Source organism: Oncorhynchus masou, chromosome 32, assembly GCF_036934945.1.
Source record: "Oncorhynchus masou masou isolate Uvic2021 chromosome 32, UVic_Omas_1.1, whole genome shotgun sequence".
NCBI lineage: Eukaryota > Metazoa > Chordata > Actinopteri > Salmoniformes > Salmonidae > Oncorhynchus > Oncorhynchus masou.
This window is the reverse complement of record NC_088243.1, coordinates 85220149-85233555: the sequence shown is the minus strand read 5'-3', so window position 1 is coordinate 85233555 and position 13407 is coordinate 85220149. Positions and strand designations below refer to the sequence as shown.

Sequence of the window (13407 nt, the reverse complement as noted above, 5' to 3'; positions counted from 1 at the left end):
CCTGCGGTTGTCGTGTCGTCAGCAAACTTGGAGTTGAAACTGAGGCAGTCGTGGATATACAGAGTTCAGGAGGGGACTGAGGACGTATCTTTGTGGGGGCCCCATGTTGAGGAGCAGTGTGGAAGAGGTAATGCTTCCTACATTCACCACCTGGGGGGCAGCCTGTCAAAAAGTCTAGGGCCCAGTTACATAGAGAGGAGTTCAGTCCCAGGGCCATGCTCTTCGCGGTGAACTTCGAGCCAAGCTGTAGTGGATAAACAGCATCTTCAGATTTACATTCCTCTTGTCCAGCTGGGTGAGCGCAGTGTGCAGTGCCATGGCGATTGTGTCGTCAATGTATCTATTGGGGCGATAGGCAAATTTGAGAGGGTTGAGTGTCAGGGATGGAAGTGGTGATGTGGTCTTTGACGAGCATCTCAAAGCGAGTGCTACAGGCTGGTAGTCATTCATTTCAGTTACTTTCCCTTTCTTGGGCACAGAGATGATAGTTGACATCTTGAAGAAAGTGAGAATAAATGGCCTGAGCTTGAGCGAGATTGAAAATGTCCAAAAACACAACAGCTAGCGGGTCTGCACATGCTCTGAGAGCACTGCTAGGGATGCTCCCTGGGCCGGCATCCTTGCAAAGGTTAACACGTTTGAATGACTTCCATACATCCTCTGTGGAGACCGTAAACACGTAGCCCTCGTTGTCTTCAGGGGCTCTCCTCAGCAGCGAAGTCGTTATGCTTGAAGCGTGAGAAAAATGTGTTTCGCTCGTCCAGTAGCGCGCTGTTGGTGTCGCGGCGGGATAGCACGCTGTTGGTGTCGCAACGGTTTTCTTTTTGAAATCCGTGATTGTTCGAAGCCCCTGCCACATACGCCTCGTATCTGACCCACTGAATTACTCTTCCACTTTGTCCTTACACTTGCGTCTCACCATCTTGAGCGATCTGCATAGGTCGTTTTTGTATCGTTTAACCATACAAATTGTTCCTGGTCACCTTGCCCCGTTTATAAGCAGAATCTGTCTTCTTCAGTTCTCCCCAACAAGGCTGCCATCAATCCATGGTTTTCGAAAGACACCATCGGTATCGCAACATCTATGCATTTTTTTAATGAATCCGGTGACTGAGTCGGTGTATTAATTGATCTTATCCCCAGAGGAAACCTGTAACATATTCCAGTCCACGCGATCAAAACAGTCTTGGAGCATGGATTCTGATTAGACAGACAAGTGTTGTACAGATGTGAACACCAGGACTTCCCTTGAGTCTTTGTAGGCCGGGAGGAACAAAATGGAGTCCTGGTCTGATTTGCCGAAAGGAGGACGGGAGATTGCCTTATACTGGTGTCGGAAAAGCATGTAGCGTTGGTCCATTGAGAATCTTTGCGAGTTGGACAGCCAACGTGTTGATAGTAATTCGGGAGCATGGTTCTCAAATTTACTTTTGTTAAAGTCCCCAGTGACAATGAACACTGCCTCCAGGTACACGGTCTCCAGTTTGTTCAGGGTGACAATGAAGATCTTTGAAAGCATTTTTGGTGTCCGTTTGGGGCGGGATGTGGTAGTGCACAGGTGACATTTTTGACACGCCCCCTAGGACACACCCAGTCTCCTCCTAGTCAACCACATAGAATAGAGGAGCATCACGTGAGCCTTCAGCTTAAAGACGCATTTGACAAGGGGAGCGATATAAAAAAATAAAAAAAACACTTTCTCCCATATGTATAGCCTTTAATGCTTCACGAGTCTGTCTCTATCCTAATACAGGCTTAGAAAAATGAGTTATGGTTTTTCAAAAAATGCTTTGTTTCGTCATACCCCACATAGATGAATATTTGATCCAAAAAAAAGGGCTTTATAATGTGGATTTACTTAATATCAGACTGAATCGGGGTGGATTAATCTCTTTAAGTAGTGCTGTACCAGTTTGTGTTTCGCTGCTAGAGGCACACCAAAAACATCCACCCATACTAAAAATACAGGTTACTATTGTTTGTCAGAGACAGCGGGCCTACTTTTCCCCTTCCCTAAGGGTTGTCCAAATAACAAAACGCTGCCCACGTGTAAAGCTAATCTTCACTGGATACTGACTTGCTGTAGATCGGTGAAGAATAACCCTGTGGCGCCTGTCAGCATGACCAACGTACTGATGACCACAATCTATGGCACACACGTGCCTCACATATTTAATCTGCGAGTTACATCAATTGTCTGTTGAGTTTGTTGTATGTTGGCAAAACCTAAACAACGGTGATCACTAAGGTGATCGGCAGCTGAAGGACAATATAAACAGTGCATACAGACACCCCCATAAACACTACCCTTGACTTGACTTCTCTCTTCTCCGCCCCCCACCATGCATGTCTGAGGGTTCAGTGGTGCAGGGCATTGTGGGGAACCGCAGCATAATTAATGCAGTGGAAGGCAGGGGACTCGATGCCGAGAGGTGGGGGTGGGGGGGGGGCAGACTAGCCTGCTGATGGGCTACAATTATTTAGAGATGGGGTTTATGTCTGGGGTGTCGTTTGGCTTTCAAAGACCTTACATCAGCATCCATGTTGTTTTACAGGGATGTTTTGTCTTTGGTCTGCAGATTAGTTAAAGGGCTGGGGTCAGAATAGAATCAGAAGGGGGGCCCTAATCTACACGCCCCTGGTTACAGACATTCAACTCAGTGATTTAGACACAAGTAAATCAAATGACTGTTAGGCTTAGTGAATAACTTGTAAGGAGACTGCCTGATTGGAACAGAGTGGGGGCAGCTGCCTGCAACAATTCCATCTATCCAAATACTCCCGACATGTGACATGTGCGTAGACACACACAAACCTACTCCATATTGTTCTTTCTAAGTAGAATCAAATTAGCTATGATATTCTTGCTCCCTTTATGAGGATGGCAGTCCAGTGACAGATGCTGCCATTAAAATGGCCAAACAGTAAAATATCATCAAGCCGGAGGTTTGCCTAATTACTGCATCAGCCAATTAATGAGCCTCAACCCTTCTGTGTAATCTAAATTAGACCACGCTCACATAGATGACAGTCATGTAATTATATCCATCTGCCAACATTAACTACACTATATAGAAGCTATAAATAGAAGGTGAGGAGTTGCTATCATGTCCCTCTACTGGCTTGGATCTTCATTTTCACCAAAGCACTACAGTATGTCAACAAGAACACATACATTTTACTTTTTTATTTTACTAGGCGAGTCAGTTAAGAACAAATTCTTATTTTCAATGACAGCCTAGGAACAGTGGGTTAACTGCCTGTTCAGGGGCAGAATGACAGATTTGTACCTTGTCAGCTCAGGGATTTGAACTTGCAACCTTCCGGTTACTAGTCCAACGCTCTAACCACTAGGCTTCCCTGCCTCCCCCTTTAAGCCATTGAGCAGAAGCGCTTATCCAGTGTGACATATAGGAGCATATAAAGTTAACGGCCTTGCTCAAGGGAACATGGGATGTTTCACCTCATCATCTTGGGAATTTGAACCAGTGACATTTTGGTTACTGGCCCAAAACGCTGAACCGCTAGGTTACCTAGATTAGTTGTCTTTTTCAGGTTAAGATGTATGTAAGCACAGGTGAACTGCATTCCACCAGACAAAGCGTTCTCCCTGGCATTGAGAACATCCCCATAATACACATTTCACCATGCAGTTGAGATTCTTATCAGGTGGTGATGAGGAAAATGGAACTCCAGGAATGAACCAAGGAGACCCAGAGAACTGCATTCATAGAAATAAAATTCAGAATTCTATTTATTCTGATTCTATGACTGGCTGGTCTTACCTTGATGCGGAGGGACTGATGGATATCCCCTGCTAGCTGTCCTTTCCACCATTGTAACTCCCTTTCCATCTTTCCCATTCAGAGAAGGCCACAAAGATGAAGTTCAACCCTGCAGACACACAGCAATGTGGGCCAAGTCAAGAGACATCCTGGCTGTACGCAGCATGTTATGGTGTCTTATCACAACTTTAGGTATTTGATATCAAAGGGACAAGGATTTATAGAATAAGTTGTAATATCCTATATTCATACTGGTGAATAAAAATCTATTTTATAAGAGATGAAATAAACACTTTTTTTTATTTGCTGGGACTTCAAGGGGAATAAAACATTGTATCCTTTAAATTCATAGTGCAAATTAATAGATATATAAAAAAAATATATATATACACACATACACATATATATATATACATATATATATATATTAAATAGCATTGTGGAGAATTTTATTTCACCTTTATTTAACCATGTAGGCTAGTTGAGAACAAGTTCTCATTTGCAACTGTGACCTGGCCAAGATAAAGCATAGCAATTAAACACATACAACAACAGAGTTACACATGTAATAAACCAAACATAGTCAATAATATAGTAGACAAAAGAAAACAAAAAGTCTATATACAGTGAGTGCAAATGAGGTAAGATAAGGGAGTTAAGGCAATAAATAGGCCATGGTGGAGAAGTAATTACAATATAGCGATTAAACACTGGAATGGTAGATGTGCAGAAGATGGATGTGCAAGTAGAGATACTGGGGTGCAAAAGGAGCAAGATAAATAAATACTGTATGGGGATGAGGTAGGCAGATAGCCCATCTGTAAACAGCCCATCTATGTACAGGTGCAGTGATCTGTGAGCCGCTCTGACAGCTGGTGCTTAAAGCTCGTGAGGTAGATATGAGTCTCCAGCTTCAGAGATGTTTAATGGGTTATGGGGGCAAAGTGAAGCATGCCTTTGATATTAATGAAAGCAATCAGTTTAACTCGATTGTTAAAGATCAGCCTTTGATTTTTAAAATACATTTTTAAAAACACATCCAATAGCCTTTCAAAATATTTCAAATGCAACATTCTGGGAAACTTAATTTGTGAGATGCTCTTTTGTAAGCTTAAAAATGTGATTGAGTTAATTTCCTCCATGACCATGTGTACAGTAAACATTGGTCACTGGCACTGCATCGCCCTTGATCGTTCATGACTCAGTTCCATTACATTCCACCTAATAGCCATTTATCAGAGGTTGTATGTTAAGAGCGGTGACGCTCGGTCTGAACATTAACACGTTTTGGAAGCATAAGGACTTTAAATCTTTCATATTTGCGAGAAATAATCAATTAAGTTAATATAAAAATAAAAAACATGGATACACTTTTATACAGTAAGGGTTCTCACACAGCAATATGTCCACTGCGCTTGTTCACGGAAACCAGACGGATGACTACCGGTGCTAAATAATATAACTATCAGAGTCTCCTAACCTGTGTGTGAGGAAGACAGATGTCACAAACCTGCCACTGAAAAATACTGTTGGCTGTAACAACGGTGTTAAAACCGGTTAAAAACAGTGTATTTTGCATTTGTTAAATTAATTTGAATGTTTTTCTAGAACCGTACCTCAACTGAAAACCGCTTCACGTTTAGAAGGGAGTATTTGCCAGTTTAGTCTTTCGGAACCAATTCGCCCTTTAAAACAGTATGTAAGGTCCTTGAACTAAGGAGTAACGTTCGGCTCCTTTGGTCCAATACTAGGCTATGGTACTGAACTGCAATTACATTCCCCATGCAAGCGGGTGTGATTTAAAATGCCTTCAAATGGGGGAAAAAACTAAATGGAAATTGTAGCGCTGGGGTAACAAAATAACTTTTCTAGGCCTAACAATAACATTGCTACTGTGTCACAAATCTGCTATGAGAAAAACAGTACGTTGATAATGGAAACATTTTCATGACTTTCTCGCTCATTTAGCGGTGTCAACACCACGAGTGTTTTTTTTAAACAGAAACGTAGACCACTCATGCGGTTATAATACTATTATGTATAGGCCTATACCTTAAACTTAGACAAAGATAACACCTGACTGTTGACAGCATTACATCATTGCTATACACATTTAGTAAACTTTTAGATTCTCTAAATGTCCAAGATCGCATGTGCCGCTCACCCAATCTGACAGGAATGCCCCCAGACCTCTTTGTTTCACTCCGACATCCCGAATGAAGAATTCCTCTTTGGGAAGTTTTGTATTATCCTCCGTACCGGCGAAAAGCGACGACCGTTTCCGTTATTCAGTTGACAAAGTAACAATGCTTCAGAGCAGTTTAATTCAGCTGTTATCTCGTCTGTTTACACTTTCACAGAGATTTTTCCACGGATCCTCGTTCAACGAAGTGGTTCGCTTCCCCAGCTGCTGTTACGGTCGGTGAGGAGCAAGTGAATTTGCGTACGCGAAAGACCGAGTGTAAGATGGGAAATGTAGTCCAAAAACACGTGACCAAAATGGCTAATTATGACAATAACTCATTCTCTAATTGATTTCAAATAAACACAACTTGTCTCTCAAACACTGGCATTTTGAAAACGGATAGAACTGTTGAGATGATTAAACAAGTTTTTATTGCAAATCACTTCGTTAACTTTCTCAAGTGGCATGTGTGTAAAAACGTTTTCCTTTAGCACATTGTAAAATGTACTATAATAAGATTTATAACACAAAATAAACAATTTTAATGACGTAACACGGTTAGTACATTCTCGTTTAATTTAGACAGAGAGGGATAGTTGCAAATAGAAAAAAAAAAAAAAAAGTTGCATGTAGGAACATCTTATTGCTGAATATAAACAGCACTCAAAAAAATGTGACGTGAAAATAAAATCCTTTCCCTCATTTTCCCTCCAATCAGCCTTAACAAAATCAAATTACATTTTGTTGGTCACATGCACCGAATACAACAGGTATAATACTTACTTACAAGCCCTTAACTGTCAACGCAGTTTTAAGAAAAAATAGAATGCAATGATATTGTTATGACACTGAGCAAAAATAAATGCAACATGAAACAAATATTTTACTGAGTTACTCTTCATATAATGAAATCAGTGAATTGAAATACATTTATTAGACCCTAATCTATGGATTTACGTAGTTTATGCATGCCTATTCCATAACGCCACCTCCGCCATGGGGCGCTCTGCTCACAACGTTGACATCATCAAACCGCTCGCCCACACGACACCATACACGTTGTCTGCCATCTGCTCGGTACAGTTGAAACCGGGATTTATCCGTGAAGAGCACACTTCTCCAGCGTGCCAGTGGCCATTGAAGGTGAGCATCTGGCCACTGAAGTTGGTTAAGACGTCGAACTGCTGTCAGATCAAGACCCTGGTGAGGACTACGAGCACGTAGATGAGCTTCCCTGAGACAGTTTCTGACAGTTTTTGCAGAAGTTCTTTGGTTGTGCAAACCCACAGTTTCATCAGTTGTCCGGGTGGCTGGTCTCAGATGATCCCGCAGGTGAAGAAGCTGGATGTGGAGGTCCTGGGCTGGTGGGGTTACAGGTGGTGTGCGGTAGTGAAGCTGGTTGGACGTACTGCCAAATTCTATGAAATGACATTGGAGGAGGCTGATGGTTGGGAAATGAACATATAATTCTCTGGCAACAGCTCTGGTGGACATGCCTGCAGTTAGCATACCAATTGCATGCTCAATTAAAACGTAAGACATCTGGGGCCTTGTGTTGTGTGACAAAACAGCACATTTTAAAGTGGCTTTTTTATTGTCCCCAGCACAAGGTGCACCTGTGAAAAAAAATCACTGTTTAATCAGCTTCTTGATATGCCACACCTGTCAGGTGGATGGAATATCTTGGCAAAGTATAAATGCTCACTGACAGGGATGTAAACAAATTTTGTGTACAGTGTACTGCATAGGAACACAACATTAAAGGAACACAACATTAAAGCTAACACAGGAATCAATATCAAGGACTACAAGAGTGGTAGTGGACTAACAGGTACTACCTATACTGTAGGCTTCAGTTCAGTGGGCTAACTAACAGGTAATACCTCTACTGTAGGCTTCAGTTCAGTGGACTAACAGGTACTACCTATACTGTAGACTTCTACTCAGTGGGCTAACTAACAGGTCATACCTCTACTGTAGGCTTCAGCTCAGTGGGCTAACCTACTCAGCCTTGAGTTGTACTACAGTACTCGGTTTCAGACCCAGTCCAGGCTACTACCTGGATGCATCCATTAGGCTTCTTACCTGTCACCTCTCCCCCTTCTCTCCTTACCCATCTCTGCTTTCCTCATGTAACGGATGTGAAACGGCTAGCTTATTTAGCGGTGTGCGCTAAATAGCGTTTCAATCGGTGACGTCACTTGCTCTGAGACCTTGAAGTGGTAGTTCCCGGCTTTTGTGGAGCGATGGGTAACGATGCAATGTAACAGTATAATTTAAAACCGTCCCCTCGCCCATACCCGGGCGCGAACCAGGGACCCTCTGCACACATCAACAACAGTCACCCTCGAAGCATCGTTACCCATCGCTCCACAAAAGCCGCGGCCCTTGCAGAGCAACTACTACTTCAAGGTCTCAGAGCAAGTGACGTCATCGATTGAAACGCTATTTTGCGCACACCGCTAACTAAGCTAGCCGTTTCACATCCGTTACACTCAGTCACCCCTCCCCCTTCTCCCCATCTCTGCCTATATCTGCCACCCTTCTCCCCCTTGTCTCCATTCCCCCATCCAGGCCATCCTTCCCTGGGGTAACCATGGGACCCATAGTCCCTTGAGATCCAGGGGCCCCTGGGTTCCACCGGGCCTGATGTCCGGGTAGAATACACACCAGCTGGGAGGAATGGATGGTGATGTTGTGGCCCTTCTTGTACAAGGGGTGTGTAGTCTGGATGAGGACTGGGAGGTAGTGATGGTGATGGAAAGCAAGCACACCATGAGAGACAGCTGGAGCATGATGGTAGCTGAAAAGATAAGGGAGGCATTTAGAAATGATCAGTTGGAAAGCTGTGGTTGAAGAGATCATCAACACCGATGCATTACACTGCTGTCATCAGCCAGAGGTTCGCTGACCAAAACAGAGGTTTCACAAATATTTAAGAGACAGTGTATGGCTAATTTACTCAGCTGCACAATAAAAATAAAAATAAAGTTTTTTATTTCACCTTTATTTAACCAGTAGGCTAGTTGAGAACAAGTTCTCATTTACAACTGCGACATGGCCAAGAATAAAGCAAAGCAGTTCAACACAAACAACAACACAGAGTTACACATGGAATAAACAAAACATGCACTCAATAATACAGTTGCAGATGCTGGCTCTAAGACCGTTCTCAGTCAGCTGTATAAGGAAATAAGCAAACAGGAAACCACTCACCCAGAGGTGGCGATCCTAGTGGCCAGAGACTTTAATGCAGGGAAATTTAAATCAGTTCTCCCAAATTTCCATCAACATGTTAAATGTGCAACCAGAGGGGAAAAAAAATCTAGATCACCTGTATTCCACACACAGAGACGCGTACAAAGCTCTCCCTCGCCCCCTATTTTGGTCAATCGGACACTACTCTATCCTCCTGATTCCTGCTTAAAAGCAAAAATTAATTCAGGAAGCACCAGTGACCCGGTCTATAAAAAAGTGGTCAGAGGAAGCAGATGCTAAACTACAGGACTGTTTTGCGATCACAGACTGGAACATGTTCCGGGGTTCTTCCGATGGCATTGAGGAATACACCACATCAGTCACTGGCTTTATCAATAAGTGCATTGAGGACGTCGTCCCCACAGTGACTGTACGTACATAACCAACCAGAAGCCATGGATTACAGGCAAAATTCGCACTGAGCTAAAGGGCAGAGCTGCGCTTTCAAGGTGTGGGACTCTCTACTACATCGGCTCCGACGCTCGTCTGATGTGGCAGGGCTTGCAAACTATTACAGACTACAAAGGGAAGCAGAGCCGCGAGCTGCCCAGTGACACAAGCCTACCATCTCTCACACATTATTACATCGTTAGGGAACATCTCTCACACATTATGACATCGTTAGGGAACATCTTTCACACATTATAACATCGTTAGGGAACATCTCTCACACATTATGACATCGTTAGGGAACATCTCACACATTATGACATCGTTAGGGAACATCTCTCACACATTATGACATCGTTGGGGAACATCTCTCACACATTATGACATCTTTAGGGAACATCTCTCACACATTATGACATTGTTAGGGAACATCTCTCACACATTATGACATCGTTGGGGAACATCTCTCACACATTATGACATCGTTGGGGAACATTTCTCTCACATTATTACATTGTTAGGGAACATCTCACTCATTATGACATCGTTGGGGAACATCTCACACATTATGACATCGTTGGGGAACATCTCTCACACATTATTACATTGTTAGGGAACATCTCTCACACATTATGACATCGTTAGGGAACATCTCTCACACATTATGACATCGTTGGGGAACATCTCTCACACATTATGACATCTTTAGGGAACATCTCTCACACATTATGACATTGTTAGGGAACATCTCTCACACATTATGACATCGTTGGGGAACATCTCTCACACATTATGACATCGTTGGGGAACATTTCTCTCACATTATTACATTGTTAGGGAACATCTCACTCATTATGACATCGTTGGGGAACATCTCACACATTATGACATCGTTGGGGAACATCTCTCACACATTATTACATTGTTAGGGAACATCTCTCACACATTATGACATCGTTAGGGAACATCTCTCACACATTATGACATCGTTAGGGAACATACTGAAGGAATAGAGAAAGACAAAAGATGTAGGCTCCTCACCAAATGAAGAGTGTGCTATGTGTTGTGCTTCCGTTGGTTGTCCAACCTTTCAGTTCCACAGAACGGAAGCACAACCTGACCGCCTGCATAATACTCCAATGTCAGGTCCAAATACCATCTCCGAAGTGCAGCACTGGAAAGACATCCTGTGTCTATTTTAACCTCAAATGCAAAACATGAACATCCACCCTGTTTCAGCAATAGTTCTCTGTCTGCCAACAAATACTTTCACCATGAGGTAATTAGTTTCAACCAACTCAACAAGATTACCCTCTGACAATCCTTGTAATGTAAATAAATCTAGTCTAAGATGAAAGCTGAATGTATTGGTTTTGAGGCTTTTCTCTCACCGGTCCTTGTGTGAAATTTAATCTGACACTTGATTCTCGAGGCTTGTGATTGATTGACAGTTTTGGACAGTTGTGCCAAGGGGCCAAATTGCATTAGGGGATGTTTTGATAGGCACTATACCGCCAACTTCTCGGGTTATCACCATAACAATGTCAACTAAATAAAACACATGATAAAATTGTGCTTAAACCCTCAAACTAATTGACATGCAAAGAAACGGCTAACGTAAAACTGTTACAGAGGTGAGGACCATTGAACAATGACATTTGTGGTTTGTGAATCAGAAGGTCGAAGATGATAGAGGTGTCTCTCTCCCTCTCCCACTTCTTGTTGTCTCCACCCCTGTCCTGTTGTCTCTCCCTGTCCTGTTGTCTCTCCCTGTCCTGTTGTCTCTCTCTCCCTGTCCTGTTGTCTCTCTCCCTGTCCTGTTGTCTCTCTCCCACGTCATGTTGTCTCTCTCCCACTTCTTGTTGTCTCCACCCCTGTCCTGTTGTCTCTCCCTGTCCTGTTGTCTCTCCCTGTCCTGTTGTCTCTCTCTCCCTGTCCTGTTGTCTCTCTCCCACGTCCTGTTGTCTCTCTCCCTGTCCTGTTGTCTCTCTCTCCCTGTCCTGTTGTCTCTCTCCCTGTCCTGTTGTCTCTCTCCCACGTCATGTTGTCTCTCTCCCACGTCCTGTTGTCTCTCTCCCACATCCTGTTGTCTCTCTACCTGTCCTGTTGTCTCTCCCTGTCCTGTTGTCTCTCCCTGTCCTGTTGTCTCTCTCCCTGTCCTGTTGTCTCTCTCTCCCTGTCCTGTTGTCTCTCTCCCACGTCCTGTTGTCTCTCTCCCTGTCCTGTTGTCTCTCTCTCCCTGTCCTGTTGTCTCTCTCTCCCTGTCCTGTTGTCTCTCTCTCCCTGTCCTGTTGTCTCTCTCCGACGTCCTGTTGTCTCTCTCCCACGTCCTGTTGTCTCTCTCCCACATCCTGTTGTCTCTCTACCTGTCCTGTTGTCTCTCTCCCATGTCCTGTTGTCTCTCTCCCTGCCCTGTTGTCTCTCCCTGTCCTGTTGTCTCTCTCTCCCTGCCCTGTTGTCTCTCCCTGTCCTGTTGTCTCTCTCTCCCTGTCCTGTTGTCTCTCTCTCCCTGTCCTGTTGTCTCTCTCCCTGTCCTGTTGTCTCTCTCTCCCTGTCCTGTTGTCTCTCTCCCTGTCCTGTTGTCTCTCTCCCTGTCCTGTTGTCTCTCTCCCTGTCCTGTTGTCTCTCTCTCCCTGTCCTGTTGTCTCTCTCCCACGTCCTGTTGTCTCTCTCCCTGTCCTGTTGTCTCTCTCTCCCTGTCCTGTTGTCTCTCTCCCTGTCCTGTTGTCTCTCTCCCTGTCCTGTTGTCTCTCTCCCTGTCCTGTTGTCTCTCTCCCACGTCATGTTGTCTCTCTCTCCCTGTCCTGTTGTCTCTCTCTCCCACGTCCTGTTGTCTCTCTCCCTGTCATGTTGTCTCTCTCCCACGTCCTGTTGTCTCTCTCCCACATCCTGTTGTCTCTCTCCCTGTCCTGTTGTCTCTCTCTCCCTGTCCTGTTGTCTCTCTCCCTGTCCTGTTGTCTCTCTCCCTGTCCTGTTGTCTCTCTCTCCCTGTCCTGTTGTCTCTCTCCCTGTCCTGTTGTCTCTCCCACATCCTGTTGTCTCTCTCCCTGTCCTGTTGTCTCTCTCTCCCACGTCCTGTTGTCTCTCTCCCTGTCATGTTGTCTCTCTCCCACGTCCTGTTGTCTCTCTCCCACATCCTGTTGTCTCTCTCCCTGTCCTGTTGTCTCTCTCTCCCTGTCCTGTTGTCTCTCTCCCTGTCCTGTTGTCTCTCTCCCTGTCCTGTTGTCTCTCTCTCCCTGTCCTGTTGTCTCTCTCCCTGTCCTGTTGTCTCTCTCCCTGTCCTGTTGTCTCTCTCCCTGTCCTGTTGTCTCTCTCTCCCTGTCCTGTTGTCTCTCTCCCTGTCCTGTTGTCTCTCCCACATCCTGTTGTCTCTCTCCCTGTCCTGTTGTCTCTCTCCCACGTCCTGTTGTCTCTCTCCCTGTCCTGTTGTCTCTCTCCCTGTCCTGTTGTCTCTCTCCCTGTCCTGTTGTCTCTCTCTCCCTGTCCTGGTGTCTCTCCCCCGTCCTGTTGTTTCTCCCTGTCCTGTTGTCTCTCTCCCTGTCCTGTTGTCTCTCTCCCACATCCTGTTGTCTCTCTCCCTGTCCTGTTGTCTCTCTCTCCCTGTCCTGTTGTCTCTCTCCCTGTCCTGTTGTCTCTCCCCCTTTCCTGTTGTCTCTCTCCCACGTCCTGTTGTCTCTCTCCCTGTCCTGTTGTCTCTCTCCCTGTCCTGTTGTCTCTCTCCCTGTCCTGTTGTCTCTCTCTCCCTGTCCTGGTGTCTCTCCCCCGTCCTGTTGTTTCTCCCTGTCCTGT

At 44.6% G+C, this 13407-nt stretch overlaps 1 protein-coding gene across 2 annotated transcripts in view; it reads right to left on the bottom strand.

Moving 5' to 3' along the window:
* Positions 1–6201, bottom strand: part of LOC135526735 (cyclin-J-like) — a 38160-nt gene extending 31959 nt beyond the window's left edge. The window contains exons 1-3 of one of the 2 annotated variants that reach the window (XM_064955353.1): positions 5950–6201; positions 4244–4297; positions 3786–3894 (exon numbers count right to left, since the gene is read on the bottom strand). In XM_064955353.1, coding sequence (XP_064811425.1) covers positions 3786–3863 — 78 coding nt within the window. In that variant the 5' untranslated portion in view covers positions 3864–3894; positions 4244–4297; positions 5950–6201. The remainder of the gene's footprint in view (positions 1–3785; positions 3895–4243; positions 4298–5949) is intronic. The other variant, XM_064955352.1, reaches the window with a different exon arrangement.
* Between the last annotated feature and the right edge of the window lie 7206 nt (positions 6202–13407).